At 40.1% G+C, this 19,150-nt stretch overlaps 2 protein-coding genes across 2 annotated transcripts in view; both read left to right on the top strand.

Annotated features, from left to right (window-relative positions):
* syngap1b (synaptic Ras GTPase activating protein 1b) overlaps window positions 1-18,548 on the top strand; it is a 102,827-nt gene extending 84,279 nt beyond the window's left edge. Inside the window, exons 14-20 of the mRNA XM_062422502.1 lie at window positions 142-343; window positions 721-1,314; window positions 2,210-2,671; window positions 3,156-3,329; window positions 3,688-3,899; window positions 9,372-9,444; window positions 18,189-18,548. Coding sequence (XP_062278486.1) covers window positions 142-343; window positions 721-1,314; window positions 2,210-2,671; window positions 3,156-3,329; window positions 3,688-3,899; window positions 9,372-9,444; window positions 18,189-18,548 — 2,077 coding nt within the window. The remainder of the gene's footprint in view (window positions 1-141; window positions 344-720; window positions 1,315-2,209; window positions 2,672-3,155; window positions 3,330-3,687; window positions 3,900-9,371; window positions 9,445-18,188) is intronic.
* Window positions 1-19,150, top strand: part of ankmy2a (ankyrin repeat and MYND domain containing 2a) — a 366,395-nt gene that overhangs the window by 185,737 nt on the left and 161,508 nt on the right. The gene's annotated exons all lie outside the window — the stretch shown is intronic.

Raw genomic sequence — 19,150 nt, 5'->3', positions numbered from 1 at the left:
CAAATAACTAAATGCTGCTTTTGTTGTTTAGTATGTTATATTGGAACTGCTGTCATTTCAAATAGTATGAAACTGCAGGGGGGAAAAATGTAGGAACACATTACTTCAAATTGTTTTTTCTTACTCACTGCTGCTCTCCAGCTCTATAGATATCACTCGCTTGCCTTCCCCTACCTCCACCGGTGGGGTCATGCCATCCCGCAACCAGATGAGTTTTCAGGACCGTGACCACCCCCATCGAGCGTCCTCCAAAGAGATGTTTTACGTATCACGCCCTCCCCTGGCCAGATCCAGCCCGGCCTACTGCACAAGCAGCTCGGACATCACGGAACCTGACCCTAAGGTGAGTTTTATCACACTGACTAGGGGAATCATCATCCCATCCACTAGGTTTACCTTTGCCAAAGTCAGGTTAGTATGACGTGCATGTTAGTCATACTTAGTAGAATCTCCCATCGTATAATCGAGGCTGTAGTATATCATGACATCTGCTTTTTTCCCACTGATTTACCACGCAACTCATCCTAGCGGTATTTCCTGGGAAATACTTTGAGGCATTCCGATATCCAGGCCTCGCGGTAAAAACACCCGCACCACCCTCACCCATATCATCCGTGGCCACCTAACATATCAAAATAACAGGGGGCACACTAGTCTCGCATATCCCCTATTACTTAGGTGCTCAGTTTCAATAAAAGCGTATCTATGATGGACCTCCAGGATTCCCGAATGAACAGCGTGTCTAACCTGCAGTCGGTGGACATGCTCAACTCCTCCCAGGCCTCCATCGCCGGCATGGGCAGCTTCGGAGGGCTGAGCAGCGGAGGCGGTGGCGGCCTGGGGTCCGGCCTGAGCAGCCAGCTGCGGGCCGGTGGGAGGTTGTCAGCTGGCTCTGGCGGCTCCAGCATGTCCGGCGGCCTTCGGCTGAGCCAGCTGAGCCAGATGGGCACCACCACCGACTCGCTATCCCAGCAGCAGCAACAGCAGGCCGCCGCCATGCGCTACCCGCTTTCCTTCCAGAATCCCCTCTTTCATCTGGCGACTGCTGATGGGCCTCAACAGCAACAGCTCCACCACCAGCACAGCCGGGCTCAACCCCCAGCACCCCTGCTCCTGGCCCCAGAGCCTGAGCCCTCACACCAGGCCTACATCCCACAGTTCGCCCATGGGGGGTTCTCTCGCAGTGAGGACCTGTCTACCCTCAGGACCAGGGACGGTCACCTGGGCCAACCCAGCATCATCCACTCACACAGCTACAGTGACGACTACAGCAGGGCTGACTATGGACGCAGGCAGATGTCCATGCATATGCAGGTAGTTGAATGCTCACTGTGTGTATGTTTTTTGTGATTATTACATATTTTAAGTTATTCTGAATGCATGAGACATTCCTGGTGGAAATAAATGCAATCTGTGTGCTGCTTTCTGCCAAGTATCTCATTGTTCCCATGCTGGATCTATTTGGTGCGGTGAAGCAATGCTTACCATACTGTCCTTTTTGATACTAGGGGAAGCAAAAGTCAAACATTTTGACTTGTATTGACGGCTGATAAACAGAAAAAATTAGGTTAATATGAGGGAGTTGGCATTTAATGGAGACCAGAACCAAACTGGGGCCATTGTGGTTATGTGGTATGTTTTTAGACCTCTCTGCCGAAAAGATGCATTAGTGGGGAAAATTTCAAATCCTACACATAGTTAGCCTAACTCTAACCCTAACCCTAACCATTGTCTACTAGTGTGACATGATACAGCATTAATATCTCTAATTTGTCATAAATACTGTTAGTTCATTGGCTGCTTAAGTGGAGAACAGCCAATCAAATCGCTTAAATTTTGACTATATAAACTCACCTGCACGAAAAGACTGACATGATCCTTTCTCTTCAACATCACTGCTAAGAAAACACTATCTGCCAATGAAAGGTAGGCTGCAAGATTGTTTACGCTTTCTCTCGTTCCCCTGCTGGGATTCAATCAAACACAGACACCAACACAGCAGCCGAGGAGAAAATAAGCATTTGTGATATTTCCCCACAGATCTTTTTTTACTTCATTTAATAAAAAAAAACTATCGACAATACATTTGAAAAATCTTTCCAAAATGGATACTCGCTAAATGTGATTTCAGTCAAATGAAGCCGTCTCAAAAATAATTGAATCAGGGAATGGAAATGCTAATTTATTATTTCCTTGTTTCCTTTCTAAGGATAACCTTCAACAGCAACAAATGATGGGCATGACCTCCCAGACAGGAACATCCCACTCTTCCCTGGCTACCACACCTCCCACCACAGTCCAACCCGTACGCCAGAGTTCTGTTGCCCCGCCTCCCACCCAGCGTGTCAAATCCCAGACCTCCCATCAGTTGTCAGTCAGTGCAGCTGCTACACCTGCTGCTCCGGCTAAAACACGACCGCAAAGCGGCAATCTCCTCCAGTCACCAGAGTCAGGCTACGGCGGCAGGCAGCAGCACGGGTCCAGGCAGCTGTCCGTCAAAGACAACACTGCCCCGGGCCTGCCCCACCAGCAGAGCTCTGTCAGGGAAAGCCAGAGTCCACAAGGAACCACCAGTCAGAACACTCAACAGTCACCACAGCAACAGTCTCAGCAACAGCAACAGCAACAGCAACAGCAACAGCACCTGCTCAAACCCACCATGAGCAAACAGGTAATATCTGCACGCTCTGAATTCATTTTCTCCTCTTTCTTCTCTTTTCTTCTCATTGGTGCTCCAGTTTTTTCGATCACCACCTGTGTCCAAGGTTATTTCTCAACAATGACTTTTAATTGAGTGTGTCTGTGTGTGTGTGTGTGTGTGTGTGTGTGTGTGTGTGTGTGTGTGTGTGTGTGTGTGTGTGTGTGTGTGTGTGTGTGTGTGTGTGTGTGTGTGTGTGTGTGTGTGTGTGTGTGTGTGTGTGTGTGTGTGTGTGTGTGTGTGTGCATGTGTGTAGCTGAGCAGAGCATGGCACTAACACTGTTAGGATTAAGGGCTTGAGTCCCACCAGGGGCCAGTCGTGTTCAAAATGTATGAACTTATGCAACTCTGAGGCACTTTGGATAAAAGCCTGCACAGAATTGCTTGTTATGAAACTGACTTTCATCAACTTAAGAACTCATGTTCTCATATTCAGTGTGATGGCCTTTCTTTCTAGGGCTCCCAGTCTCCATCTACCCTCAATGCCCCAACCCCAGCCAATGAGCGAACAGTGGCCTGGGTCTCCAACATGCCTCATCTGTCGGCTGACATTGAAAGTTCGCGGATTGACCGTGAAGATTTCAAACTGAAGGAGTACTCAAAGAGCATGGATGAGTCACGCATGGACAGGGTAGGTCTCACTTATATAAGTTTCAGAATTTTATTTTAAATTAAAACCTCAAATTCGTGCACAGCAAAGCTAAGGAACACTGAGTCATATCTGTCTTAACACACAAGTCCAGAGGTCTCAAACAGTGTGGGAAATAACAGTCATCTGCCAAATGTTCATAAATCTGTAGTAGTGTGTGGTGTATGCACTACCTTAATTTGGAGGTTTTGAAGGTGGTTTTCTACTTTACAGTATGTCCGGAAAATTCATGAATGTTCATAAAGAACTCTCCAAACCACCAGCCACTGTAGCCACAAATCCCACTGAGAAATGATGGCTTGTAAACACTAACAATATATAAACCTCTCTCATATTTCAGGTAAAGGAGTACGAGGAGGAGATCAACTCCCTGAAGGACCGTCTGGTGATGTCCCACAAAAAGCTGGAGGAATACGAGAGGAGGCTCCTCACACAGGAGCACCAGACCAATAAGATCCTCCTACAGTACCAGAATCGACTCGAGGACAGTGAGAGGAGGCTACGGCAACAGCAAGTGGAGAAAGACTCCCAAATTAAAGGAATAATTAGCAGGTAAATGGAGGCTGTTATTGGGATGGAGGGCAAAAGACAGCTAAGACATCAGGTGGTCTTTTATAGGGAGGCCATGGGCGGCTCACATTGACTTTATTTTTGTTGATTATGACGCCTGGGTGAATAGACTATATGTGTTTTCTTCCAAAATATATGGAAATATTGACATATTCTCTCAGATAAAGATGGGTAGTATTTATCAAAATGAATTATAGTACTTTAGAGGGGTACGTCCTTGGTTGACACAGTGCAACTTTAGCATATTGGATTTTGCTTTACAAGCTTGAAACATGAACTTGAAGCAGTGATGTTCTTTCTTAAAATACATATATATTGCTTGTTGGAATAAGACTCTATTTACCAAGGGTTGTTATCTTGCAAAGAATATTGGAGGGTAGGAGGCTGGTTTCAGTTTCATTAAGTACTACAGCCCTGGGAGCAAGGCAGGGAGCTGTATATTGAAAGCCAAAACTGCAGACATGTAATGAGTGGCAAATTAAATGAGAGAATATAATAAGGAGGACAGAGATCTATATCTTTCTTTGATAAGCATGTAGGGCATACTCCCTTGGCGGTCGGTTCTTTTCAACTGAGTTAAGCTGGACAAAGGTGTCACTGATTGTCCTCTAAGCTCTTCTTGTAGAAAATCTGCTATCATAATTTCACAACATGGTTTACTTGTTATTCAAGAGCATCATATTCGGATGATTGTGGAGAGCTGTGTCCTAACTTATTGAGTGCTTGTGTGAAAATGTAATGGAGCAGTTTTAGAGTGCAGTCATTAGTTTTTATCGATCAGCCACAAAATTAAGTAGTTGGTGGGAAAAGAGTGGAATATTAATCATATCTCAGTTGTATTCAGGCATGAAAACCAAATGTTTGCTGTGTTTTAAGGATTCCTTGTGACTGCTTATTAGCAACGCTGCCCAAATGTATTCATTTTTTTTTTTTTTTTGGGGAGAGTTGAGTTAAAAAGCTTTGCAAGGGAGAGAGTACAATATTTTCTTGTTCACTTCTTATAATAATAGTCTGTGGTCTGCAACTGAAGGGTGGATAACTGTGACAGAGAATATTGCCACTTCTAATCCACTCCAGGAAAGAAGACATGGAATGAAGACAGAGACAGTCCTGCTCGTCCTTTATGGGAAAACATCTCACGCCCTAACCTTGTATATAAAACCATCATTAAAACACCCTCCCATATCCTCGAGCTGTTGCACTTACCATCAGCCATTTTTTATGAACACAGTGCTTGCTTCTAACTGGATCTTGGGATCATTTGATATGATTTCACATAGCTCCATCTTCATGACTCTCCCACAAGATTGCATTGTAAAAGCACAAGGGGATTAAAAATTTGATACAACGTAACTTCTGTAATATGTCTGCACTTTTTAAAGCAACTCGACACATTGTTTTGGACCTTCAGGCACAGGACTATGGAAGACTATGGTTTAATATTAGCTCTTCCATTTTTAATCAAGGTGAACCATGTTCACTGAAGGACTGCTGTTGTATCTCTCTGCAGAGTGAACGTGAGGATCGATACCTCTCTCCTTTTTTTTCTTTGCATTGATACAATGCTATGGTGAAACAGGAGCAGGGGACACCATCACAAACAAAACTTGAATCAGTCAGTGAACAATGAAGATTCAAGCATAAGGCATTACGGAAATATGCCGCATAAACAGAAAAACTCAGAGCACTTAATGAAAAATCATTGATTATTGCTCCCCTGGAGTAAAAGTTTTAAGTGAACACAGCAAATCTGCTGCAGGAGATATTTCGAAGACTTACTCTTGTAACTCGTGTGACTTTTATCATCTGAACACACAAGGATAAACCAAGTAGCAGATCTGGATGCTTCCGAGTTAGATTTTACTCACAATTCGGTGAGCCAGACGATGTCGTGCAATGCATCGCAATAGTTGAGCATCGTCTGGGCACATCTGAATTTTTAATGCACATGTGCAAATAGTGTGGATGCCAAGAAATATGGTCTTAGGCCATTCTATTGGATTGATTAGATTTACAAAAACTTTATGTGTAAACATAGCCTTATGTTGTGTTTTTTTTTTAATCTTAAATTGACTATCAATTTTATGTTGAACTTTCACATTCAAATACACTACGTTGATGCAAATGCGAGCTCAGGTTCTGCAAAAGGAGCGTAGGTGATCTTCAGCTCACGGCTCCTACGTAGGCTTGAACAAATCTCACTATAAGCAGAACTAAAACACTTAGCGTTGTGTTTGGAGTTTCAGAGATTTTCTTTCAGAGAAGCCTTAATGTTCTGTGCATACACTTTTCTTTAAGCTCAGAGCAAATCCAATATCTGTCGTTAGACCAGGTACACTTTTTGTTCTCAACAATCTAATTTAAACCAAAGCCAAATGTTGAGTTTTAGGTCATGCTAGTTTAAATCCACTGAAACACTGAATCCACTTTACCTGTAGCACTTATATCTATATATTTTTTCTTTGGGGTAATGATCCCCTTAGTTGGCTACAGGCTCTCCTATTTGTTTTTTTAATCAAAATATTTTAATGCATTTTAGTAATTATAAATATGAATGAAGCTATTTATCTTCCCCAAGCTGTTTGCTGTGAGCTGAACAATAGATTTACGTTGGTTTCTGGAGAGATGCAGTATGAGGGTAAAAAATCAATGGTCTTAATTGTACCTGTCATAGTAATAATCTATTTTTAATTATAATCCATAGCATATTGAAGTCTGTGATGCAAGAGCCATAAGAATAATGATATATGAAATATATGAAATATATAAATATATATATATATATATATATATATATATATGAATTATATGGAGAGTGAGATTATGAAATGTAATTATTTTAACCTTGCGCAATAATAGATACAATATGTCTACATGTGCTGCAAATGCACATGCAGGATCCTGATGAGGTATATTGTATGCATTTTGTGTACATAAATAAAGAAACGGTAACTTCCTTCCAAAATCTTTTACCAGGTGCCATCCACAGTATCTAAAACAGAAAAAATAAAGACCTGGAATACTGTAAAGTACAAAATACCACAGAGACAATATGACAACATGACGTGACTCTTTGACAACAGTATGTTCTGCAAAGTGTGTTCTTCAGTTTTCAACTTGTTTTTGGCTTATCTGTACGGTGTTTGTGAATTTTTCTGCATTTTAAATGAAAGACTGCAATGGATATTATTTATTAAAGCGCAAAATATTTCTTATATCTGTATGATTTTTGCTGTATATGCTTGGTATGACTTTTGACCTGCAGTCTGTCATTGGTGGTGTCCAGTGACATGGTGATCAGAAATAGTTGTTTAAAGAAAGTTAGACAGTACTGTCATTTAACTTATGCAGTAACAGTATGAATTAAATATTATTATTAAAAGGGCAACCATATTATTATTATTATTTTTTCCCTCTCCAGAGATATAGATAATATTCTGGTGTCAGTATATCCGCCTCTCTTTTGTAGCAAGAATATATTGATAGGCTGTATAGATTGTATTACGGCAAAACTTATGTTTAAATTTTGCAAATGAAATCATAGTGGTGATGAGTTTTGGCTTGATGTGTGTGATCAATATTGGTCTGAATGACATGGCTTGTAGCATCAGCCAAGGGTTTATATTCACTTTTTTTTTACAGACCTGTGTCAAATGGTTGCAAATAATTCTTGGGTTTGTTTTAACCAGATGGGTGGGGGTCTGCTGCATCAACACCAAACATGTTGACAGAGGTAAGTTTTCAATCGATGATATGTTGCACTTGCTGGCAAATTAATAAATAAATAAATACATGGAAATAAAGTATTTGCAGCTGCTTTTTGATTCAGGTCTGTTGTTTCTTTCAGTTGACTTCACATTAACTTAACGTCCTATTTGACACCTTTGTCTCTTGCCTTTTTTCTCTGTAGCAAAATATTCAGACATTGTGACCTCATGTTGGTAGTTACACACATTGTTTTTGACTATGTGTACGACTTGACCTCAAAAGCACACTACTTGAAGTACAACTGGATATAAAAGCTTACCTTTTTCTTTTTTTTTGTAACATATCACCCCACATGAATCATTGTCTGCCTTTTGAAGTCATGTCAAAATCTTAATGCTGTATCCCCATGTTACATTCCATTGTTTTTGAGACACTGCTAATATTTCTGTCTGTGCTTATGATTGATTCTTTTCTTTTCCTATTCTCTTCTTTTGTAAAATAACTCTCAACACTGTACATTATTTATGGAATAAAACATCCAAACACTTATGTTTGAAACTTCACCTGTGGATTTTCGTTCTTTATTGTCAAACATGTGCCTCTCTGTGGTCTGAAGAAAATGATATGAATGTGCGAAAAAACAGCCTTCAATGACACTAAATGACAAAGAACCCATTGGTTGATTGGGGATGTATTCACACTGCATTGATTCATGTTGGCAATTAAATGTTCCTGTCAACTATTTGATTGGCTTAGTGGCATAATGAACACACATCTTTCTGGTTATTTTACGGAGTCAATTTGACATTATAAATGGATAATATTCCAGCAAGCATATTTCATGTCAACAGATTACAAGGATGTATATTCTGCTTGTTTTTGAACCATCCAATGTCTGTAAGATGTCAACCAAAACCTTGTAAAGCAAATGGGAAGTCATGAATCACATGCAATGATATCGATGACGGCCAAGACAGTGGGGGTCTTTTTCTATTCGCAGCAACTTCTATTTGGCATTGATCACCACCATAACAATATTCACAGCTTAGCCAGTTGGCTGTGTGACTGCAAGATAGCCCTGTGTCAGAAATATCCTTGAATGACCCTATCTGGAGTAAATCCCTGGCACTTGGATAATCATGAGAGCTGGGAAACCTGCACTGTCCGCTGGCTCATGAAAACTGCAGCAGTAAGCTCGCTCGTATCTTTGAGCGGAGTCTTTGAAATGATTAGTCAAAGGATTTTCCACCAGTGCCTTGGTCAGTCCATGTTACATAAGATGGGCAATTCCCTGGGGATGATTGGGATCTGTTACTGAACCATTTAGTTCACAAGCATAATTGTCCACAGTTGGCAGTAATTGCACTTTGGAAATACCTTAAAACAGGGGGGAAATGCTTTGATGAATCCCAAGGGTGTGAGAAGAGAAAAAAAAAGGGCTCCACCAGTGAAAATTGGCAGTGTCTGAGAATACATGGCTTGGGTTACTGCTGCTGAACATTTGCATGGGCTTAAAAGATTGATCTGCCTGTCAAATGTGGGATTGTTTGAGATACAGGTAACTAGCATATTATCACTGTGCTGTGGTTGAGGCAGATGTTGGAGCTGCTGCTCAACTTCTTATAAAGTATCATCTTGAATTCATAACGCTCCCTCTCTTTCTGTCACCTCTCCCTCCCTCCCTCTCCTCCCCTCCCTTCCCCCCTCTCCCCCTCTCTCTTCTCTCTCTCCTTCTCTGCTTCCAAGACTCATGGCTGTGGAGGATGAGTTAAGGGGAGGACCCGTGATTGAGCCAAAAACCAGGATTTTCGCTGATCAGGTCTGTGAGACTGCTTCTTCTCTCGTCGAATTTGGTGGCCCGTGCTATCTTCTCTCTCCTCTCTACCTCTCTCCCCCACCCCCCCTGCTACTTTTATTATTTTGTCTGCTGTGTGTATGTGGTCCCTCTGATTGTCTTGCCCTGTCCCTGACCTGTCCCTGTGTTTGGGTTTGACCACCATCTGTCTGCCAGTATACCTGGGAGCATTGAAGATCAAAGAGTTTTGCTGTTTGCATTCCTCAGCTCAAGCTATGGAGAAGTCTGACTCTAGCTGAGTTTGTGAGCATATCTGTGATGTTGTTGATGGTTTTGTAGTTGTTTCCGTCAGTGTCTCTGCCGAGCATGTCGGGGGTTACACACACGATGCAAAAATCAGACTCATGCTCAGGTTATTCAACAACTCCAACCCCAAATCCATACTGTTCAGTATGCTGCATAGTGGTGGTGCTGTGTGTTCAGAAGCCTTCTTCCCTCAGCGCTTTTCATTTCACGCTCTCTACCCGCCCCCTTTCTTATCCTCTAAAATTGAACTAGCCCGCCTTCAAGCATGAGTCATGATATAGCGACTGCGTGCCAACACACATGTATATCTAGCTATATATAAACAGTATATATACATTTTTGTTTGAGGAAAAATGGAAGAGAAAAGGAATATAAAAACCTTTAAGTACTCTATACACTCGTACACAGCTGCTCAAACATTTTCTCAGATCAGAAGTCTCAAATCAAATGCGTCATCTTATTTGGGCTGAATTTATAAGATTACTTGTTTTTTTTTGTTTTTATTGTTTTTCTTATTGATAGTCACATTCTTGCAGAGTAATTATATTTGCATCTGTTTTAGGACAAATGCAGCACAAACATCATAAGAATGTTGCCACTGCTAATACTGCATAAATACAACTAAGCCATGCGTCGCATTTCCAGCTTCTCCACAGATTAATTAAAGTCAAATCTATTCTGAGTACTGAAGGAAACATACAGACTCCTGATGCAATGTGGTGGATTTTCTCATAAATTCAAACAGTCGCCCCACTTACAGTATACGTTCCTTCATCCATGTGGTCATGTTTGTGGATTTTCCTCAGTTAATTGCAAGAAAAAATCAAAGGAATGCCTCACAGGAGATTTCTAGTAACCAATCAAAAGCAGCAGAGAGGGAAAAAAATAATGAAACATGCCAAGAGGAGAAAAAGAGGGAAAAGCTGACAGGAGCTTCAGAGCAGCACAATGATGGTCGTTATTACTACTAATGTGACAATGATATTTTTTGAGAAATGGTACAAGGCCGTACATTTAGAAAAAATATATATATATTAAGCATAATAATATGAACACAAGTCTTCACTGTAACAGAAAATATTTGAATGCAATGCCTCTCAATATTCAGGTTAGTGTAGTAGAATAGTGACAGGGTTTGCACTCTTGAATCCAAGCATTTTCAAAAGATTGTGACAGGTGCATGTGGCTTAAATCAACAGCCCCATTCCATATAAAGCTCGCTCAAACACTGACAGAAAAGGAGAAAAATCTCTTAAGATGCAAAAGGAGTCAGTTTATTTCACATGCAAAAAGTGACACTGAAGAAATCTCAATTAAAGGACCATCATCTGCACAATTTACAGACCACATGATTCTAGAAGATCAAATAACAGCAATAACCAAACAGGAGAGGAGGGTAGGAGGCAAAAAGGGGTTTAACATGAGTCAATTTAGCTTTAACCAAGGTAGAAACCTTCACTTTTTATATTGTTTTTTCACCATTTCATGAAATAAATTGATTGTCTTTGCATCTTAAGAGCCTCTTCTACTTTTCTGCTGAGGTTGCCCATGTAACATGTGATACATCTTTTACTAAATTTAGCTGATAATACTTCTGTACTTTTAATTAGTACTTTAAATTCAGGGATTGTACTTGTAATGGATATTGGTTGTATTGCTACTAAGTAAGTAAAGGATCTGAGCTCTTCTTTCACCACTGCCGACTGACGGATCAACACGCTGACTAGCATGGCTAAAATACTACAACCTGTCTCTGATTCATCCTGGAAAATTAAACTTTCTAAACTTTGCAAAGTATCGCATGGCTCTTTCTATTCAAGTGGTTTCTATTGTACTGTACAGGTGTTTGTGTAAATGCCGTACAGTATAAATGGGTATAAACAGTACAGGCTGATATACAGGAACAAAAGCAATGAAATAAGGGAAATTCTGTGATGAAACGCTCTTTTATTCTGCAAGCAGCCCGTGGTGATTTTTGCTAAAATAGGCAGTGTCTTGAGTGAGAATTATATCAGGCAATTTTGACAGAAATTACTGGTTAGTTTTGTGTTTCTGCTTCGGGGCCTTGTGTTCATCACCGCAGCACTTAAAACAAGCAGACAGTTCAGTCCAGTGATGACACTCCACTTTAATGGGTGAGACTGGTGCACACACCGCTACTGAGAGGGGGGTTGGGAGGGGAGTAAATTAATATGGAACGAGAGGGGAGAGGCATGACGCCATTGTTTCCTCAGGTCACTACTACCAACTTCTAAAACAACAATCCACACTTAATTAGACCCCACACAACAACACCAGTGCAGAATGCCATAAGCTTTCATACCACAGTAAGATGATTACAAAATAAGAATAATCTGCAAAAAGTCGACTTCCATCCAGAGATTTTGAGATTTTAGATGAGGACATGAAAGCTTGAGTGTCTGCTAAACTATATAAGAGAATAAAATCAAAAAAGCAACTGATAAAGTAATAATTCTCATTTTTCAAGTAAAAATAGGGTTGCAAAATGTTCCACCAGATGGGATGAAAATGTAAGAAAGGACGGATTCACAATTTTTCAAGTCTGTCCTAAAACAACAGTCAGGAGCACAAATGAACACTGAGAGGTTTATCTTGCTGTAATAATTCCTCCTGTTCATGCAGATCTTCATAATGCACTTTCAGTGTAAGTGATGGGGGACAAAATCCACAGTCCTCCTTCCATGCAAAAATGTTTCGAAAAGTTAATTTGAAGCTAAATTGATCATTTGTAGGGCTTTTTGTTTAGCCAGCAGCTACCAGTTCGATGTATTTAATGCCGAAAAGTTTTCATAGCTTTGTAGTCACATTAATCATATCAATTTTTCATTCACATAAGATTCTTTGAATGTTTTTGAGTGTGTGTGGTGGAATGTCTGTTATAGTAAAATACACAAATTCAATTCTTTGTTCTTTTTCTGTGTATTGTGTATATAGTGTTAAGTGTATATATGATTCTGGGTTCTCCAAGTGTGAATATATTAAAATGTATAGAGTAGAAAACTGCATGTTTGATATTAGCATGTACTTTTTACTGTCTTTTTAACATTTCTGAGCCAGGAAACATGCCAGTTTCTGCTTTCCAAACTGTACTGGATTAATCAGTTGCTTTCAGATGCAGATGTCGTTTGAAGTGCACGAATTAACGCCTCTTTTCTTTATTGTATTAAGCATGATTTATGTTCATGATACATTGCATGGCATGCTGCTCTAATGCTTTCAGGCTGTCGGGTTGTCTGATAATGTTGTGCGTGTATGGTTGTCATTATATTTGTGCGTTTGTAAGCATTTTTATGTATATTTATGTCTTTGTTTTTGGTTCACTTTGTGTTGTGCGTTGTGTATGTATTGTTCTTTTGGGTGGCTGTTGTCTCCCTCAACCCTCTCACTGCCCTTCTGAATCCTCCCCGGTACGCACAAGCCCGCCCTCCCTCCTCTCCCTCCCTCCCCTCCCTCCCTCCCCTCTTTTGATGTGAGCTTCCTCCTCCTCCTGCATCCTGCTGTCAACCCTCCTCTCCTCTCCTCTCCTCTCCTCCTTTGTTGATGAGATACGGTGATTTCTCTTAGGGGAGGCGTCAGTCCATCCTAGTGCAGCCCCGTCTCGCACCTGTCCCACCCCGAGTAACCAGGTAATAAACAAACCGGCAAACTTTCACTCTCCATCCATAACCTTTCTCCACTTCTGCTGTTCTCTATGTGCGTCCCTGTCCATACACAGCACCTTGTGAACTCACTACAAGCCAACACACTGACAGCCCCACTTTACTCTTCCATTGACCCTTCAGAAAAAAAGAAAGAGGCCTGTCATTGAATGTTTGGACAGAGGTTACTGATGGTTCTGAGGGGTAAGCCTCTCTGTTGGAAGAGTGACAACAATAACCAAACATCACAAGCTTTAAAGCTGCACGAACTATAAGCAACTTGGCAGTAAGGGGTGTTTATGTGAGATATGTCTCAACTATAGTACCCATAAATCATGTAATCATGTAAAAATCAGTAAACTATATACAGTACAAGGCCGGCCTGTGTTCACTTTTTACCCAAAGTATGTAGCTTACTAGAGACACTGAAAATATAATGTTTATTTAGAATAAACAGTTCCAGAGGGCATTATTACCTCCCAGAAAATGACAACCTCTTCACTTTGTACAACAGTGTACATTTCTCAAAGAACTTCAGTACAAAGTCAAGATGTGATATGTAGCACAAAAGCTAAACACTACATACTAAATCACAGTCCCACACAGCCACAGTGGCATCTGCCGTACAAGGAACTGCTCTCCTGAGACTGAAAATGTGATCTGTAGTTGCATAGTTGGTACAGAGGAATGAGATATATCAGACTTTGGATACACAAAATAGTTATAAGTAGATTAATTCATTGTTTGTTTGACTCTGCACTTGAGTTTCCCTGACAGTAGGAACAATATAGAAAATCACCAGCCAAATCATTTGAAGTATTTTGACAAAAATACAGTACTACAATTGGCATTATATGAAGTCAGCTTCCTTCTCCTCCTCCACACACACAAAAAACATTTTCTTTGTTTGAACAGGCAGGCAGAGGTAGTATCCTGCTGGTTTTATAGTCACCCTTCCAACATAAAAGCATGTGTTCTTGAATCCACTGGTAACTCTGGAAATATTCTGTGGCAGACCTCAAATATAGAGTTTATTTGAATTATTTTAGGCTGCTTTTTCACTTTTTGTTGACCAATGACCTTATTACATACCTTGGCAAAAAACAAAAAAAAAATCTATATATATATATACAAGTACTTACAGTAGCTATACTAATGTCAAAAATTCAATCATCAAATGTTTTTTGTGTGACTGTTTGAGGACACTACAAATGAAAATGCCATTGCTTGTTTACACACACACAATTGAGTCATAACCAGCAGTCCACAGACATGTATGCCAACATTATTATTTGCAAATGATTTTCAAGTCATATACGGAGACATTCCTGTAACTCTTTGCATTGGATAATCTTTCAAATGCAGAGAAATACTAAATAATAATAATAATCAATGAATACCATTGATTCTTAAGCTCCGATATTTTCAGATGTTGGCATTTGCAAAATTCTACCCGAATTTTCATTGCATTTAATCACCACTTCATGTTTTCACTTGCTCTTGATTAACTTTAAATATACTAAACATTATTATTTTGATAAACAATAGTAAACTATGTGTCGATTCAAATGAACAATATACAACATTAATGTTTCATGTACAGTAAATTAACTACATTTACATTAATTACAGTTTCCTACACTCACACAGTCGTTATAATCTCATGATTTTGTTTCTTTTGTTGATCTTTTTATAGTAATTCGAGAAAATCCGGAATTTGCTAACTAATAAGTAGCTATTAGAAATATTTTACAATTGTGAGAGCAAAGCAAGTAAGCAAAATTTAAAGAATTAAAAAATAGACAGAATCAGGTTATATTTTTCCACAGACTTCAGTACAGATTTGTGAGGAATAAATAAGACATGAAATGTTCATTATGAGCATGTACTAGTTGAACAAAGCTCCAAACATGCATGATTTTAGATTAACATTCTTGGTGATAAATCAAGCTGTCCAAAAGTCACTGGAAAATTGTGTGAATTCTGTTCTATTGTTGATTTTATTTTTTTTCCACCACTGTGTTTTCCTACACACATAAACGTACATTTCCATTCAGTTTTTCCATCCCTCCCAGCTCGCCCTCAGATAAACAACGGGAATTATGGGAAATCTCCGTATCTGACCCAATCCTTCCCTGAAGAACACTGATTAATGTTTTTTGTATCTTTTCGTGTGTTTTCTGTGTCTTTCAGTGAGTCTGTTTTTCTGATATTTAAGTGTTTATGTATGTGTTTGGAACCTGGGCACATTATTTGGTTGAATGGTGGCGTCTGATGATGTGTGACATGCGTACTATGTTGATTTTTTTTTTCTTTTTGCTTCAGAGGTAGAGCTCTTCACCTGGCAAGCTAGTCTTATTAAATCTTACAGGGGTTGCTTTTATTTTTACATTGCCATACACATCTATATATATACATATATACTGATTAAACCAACACTTACAGCAGGTTTTTATTTCACATGTGGAGGTGAGAAAGATTTAACACTTTGCTCTAGACATCCATGATTCAAATTGATTGGAGATTGGAGGAGATGGGTAAGAACCTGTGTGTACGATACTCTATCTAAATCATTTACTACACCCTAACTTTTCAGTACTCCACTAAGTGTTTTGTGTTTCTGTCTCCGGTACGGTAATTTCATTAGCATTAAAAAAATAAAAGAAAGAAAAAAGAAAGAAACACTCTCACACCAAGCTGTAATTGAATGCACCAAATATTCAAAAACTACAGCCTACAGAGAGTGAAGCAAGTTTGGTAAGTTAAAAAGGATGTCAGTAAACATTTTTGCCATTTTGTCTTTGTTCAGCTGCTTGAATTTCTGAGTTTAATAGACATGTGTATTGGTCTACACATGGATATTAAATGATACTGTTGGTTGTGTTTCAGAGTAACTAAAATAAAAAGTGTCAGTGGATTCATGTTACTGGCATCCTGTAACTGTCTGTACCATAGTTTGGTAGCTGTTCATAGCACCAGTAGGCAGCTGAAAAATGTTTTCATTCATTTTGGTTCTGATTGAGAAGAGAAAAGGCCTGTTAATTCACATCAAACTTTGGGGTAATTTTTGTCTTTTCACTTCTTTTTTTTTTAAGTGAAAATGGAAACACTCTCCACTCACAGCGGACACACCCATCAGATACAGTTTATCCAGGGATAATTTGCTTTTTATCCTTTTCATTTTCTCTACTGTATGCCGACCAAGCTATCCCTTCTTCTTTCTGTCTTTCCCCTCTACAGCACTTCATCCCATACATGTTACAGTATTTCATACTTCCTGTATGTAAGCATTACAGTGATATTTGATATCATATTTTCTAATGTTTGATAAGGACGTTAAATTCCTGCACAAATTGTCTTCAATGGCTCTGCACTTGTTTTACATTTTCCAGTGAAACAGAGTCTCTGCAACTATGTTTGGACACCACACAGAAAATGTGCCAAGATGTGGCAAGATAAATCAAGTGCAGTTATTTCAAGAGGTTTCTACCCAGATCTTCTTGGTAAAACTGTGAATTCCAGCTTTCAAAATGCTGCTATATTCAAATCATCTTGTGGTAGCTCTTGGTAACATTAAGCACTATTATTAATAGAGTCCTCATAGTTGTCTATTGGCACAATAACCCAATTGTTTTCTCTTCCCACTGCTCCCACACAGACTCCAGTGAACAAGACTGGGAGTGAAGGCTTGCAAACAGACCTTGATAAAAAAAAAAACTAATAATGACACTAACATTTGCATTGCTGTTATTCTGCGCCAATGTAGGTAAGAAAAGATGGCAAAACCAAACTTTGACTTAATCACTAATCAAAAGCTCCAATCCAGGATGAAACACCCATGCAGCAACACATTGCTTTGTGATTAATGGGTTTGGGTTAGACGTTTTGGTTGGTGAATTTGACAGAGGTTTGGATTTCCTGCCGGGCAAATAGGATGCACCTTTATCTGGCTTTTTAAAATTTGGCACTGAGCTCTTATGTGGCTTGACAGTTGTTGTTTTTTGCATGTGTTAAGCAACAGCTAAGTTACTATAGTATGTGCTGTTAAGATGTTTTTGGAAGCCATAATTGTAGAGTTTTATAATCTTTAAGATATTTTTTTAGCTGCTCAAGCACGCACATTTCCTTAGAAAATTATAATTGAACATGAATTGTACTCATTGGCAAAGAATAACTCACTTGACTTCCTTGCACCCGACAAACACCCCATGCTACTCATCCCGAGCGGATCAGGACCCTTTGACCTCAAGTTTTAATCCCCCTTCATCCCTTCTTTTCCTGTGTCCCCTTTCTTGTGCTGCCATTTTTTATTGGTGTACATCATGCATCAACTTCGTAACTCATTTGGCTCTTTCTCTCCTCTCTCTGTCTCTTTTTTTCTTTCTTTCTGTCTTTCTGTCTTTCTTTCTGTGTGGTTCTTTCAATCCCTTATCACTTGTCTTTTATTTTCTACTTCCTCCTTCCTTTGCTTCTGCCATGGCTTTTACGTCCAACCCATTCTTTCTATTTTTCCAATGTTGATGTTTTCCACTTCCACACAACTCAATCACACCCTTTTTCTGGTGACTTTTTTCCCTCCTCCTTGTCCTCTTCCCATCTTTATCTTCACTATTCTTACTTACTCCCACACTCCTCAACGTGTGATTGTTTCCCCTCCACATGTCACATTATCTGCCTTGATTGAACATCTCCTTTACAACTCCTCACATCCCTCTCATCGTTCATTGAATGGCCTCTCTCCTACGACCATCTTCTCTCTGCTCCCACTCCTCTTTCCCCTCCCCTCTCTCTCTATCTCGCTAGGAGGACCAGCTTTCCTCCCTGGGTTCTGCAGACCCCGGTGTGAAAACTGAAGGTGGAGGGGGAGGTGTTGGAGGCGGAGGAGGAGGAGGAGGTGGTGGAGAAGGAGCGGTATCCAACGATCAAGTCCTCAGAGTCTCTTCCTCGGGCATTTCCTCTGACAGCTCTCCCCACAATGGAGTCCTCCCCCAAACCGTAGACCCTCCCTCTCTACCCACTCCTCATCAACATCCTAGTCAGAATGGAGAGCTCCGTGGCAACCAAACATCCTCCCCCATGACAACCTCACAGGCAACCGGAACCACGGCAACAGCAACTACAGGCATAGCAGAAGAAGGGGGAGTAGGTCAAACACAACACTGAGCCAAATCAGAGAGAGATGACACAATCGAAAAAAGAGAAAAACACTGTCCCTGTCTTTTTCCATTTAGTAAGGCGATGCTTTGAAAAGAATTCGCCGTAGATATTCGTATTTCCCCCTCCGGCAAGAGAGAGAAGAAGAGTGTGCAGGAGACAAGCAGTGATCATTCAGCTACTGTACAGTGCATAACACATAAACACACAACACAAAGGGCTCTTCAACGGATACTTGTTCTCTTGATGCTCACACACGGAGCTTCAGTCAGTATCAGTCTTGCAGGACAAGATAATGATACGCTATCACACACTGTAAAGCTGTTTGAATCAGTCAAACAAAGCATTTGACGTACACACCAAGCCAATATGTGAACATCTGCTCTGTCCACTCATTGCCTGTCATGAGAAACAATAAAATACACGTAAGCACTATTGAATGTCTTGCACCCCAAAGACTTCATAGTAGCCATTTTAGCAAAGACTCCCATGGATCTAGGTGCATTAATTATACCTATCCTGACCACGCCAGGCTGCAAATAGTTGAGGTAGAGATGTGGCGATGTAGTCTGGCTTTCTTAGTGCCTTTGAGTGTTTTTCAACAGGGTTTT

Source organism: Scomber scombrus, chromosome 7 (assembly GCF_963691925.1).
Source record: "Scomber scombrus chromosome 7, fScoSco1.1, whole genome shotgun sequence".
NCBI lineage: Eukaryota > Metazoa > Chordata > Actinopteri > Scombriformes > Scombridae > Scomber > Scomber scombrus.
This window is presented reverse-complemented; position numbering and strand designations above follow the sequence as displayed.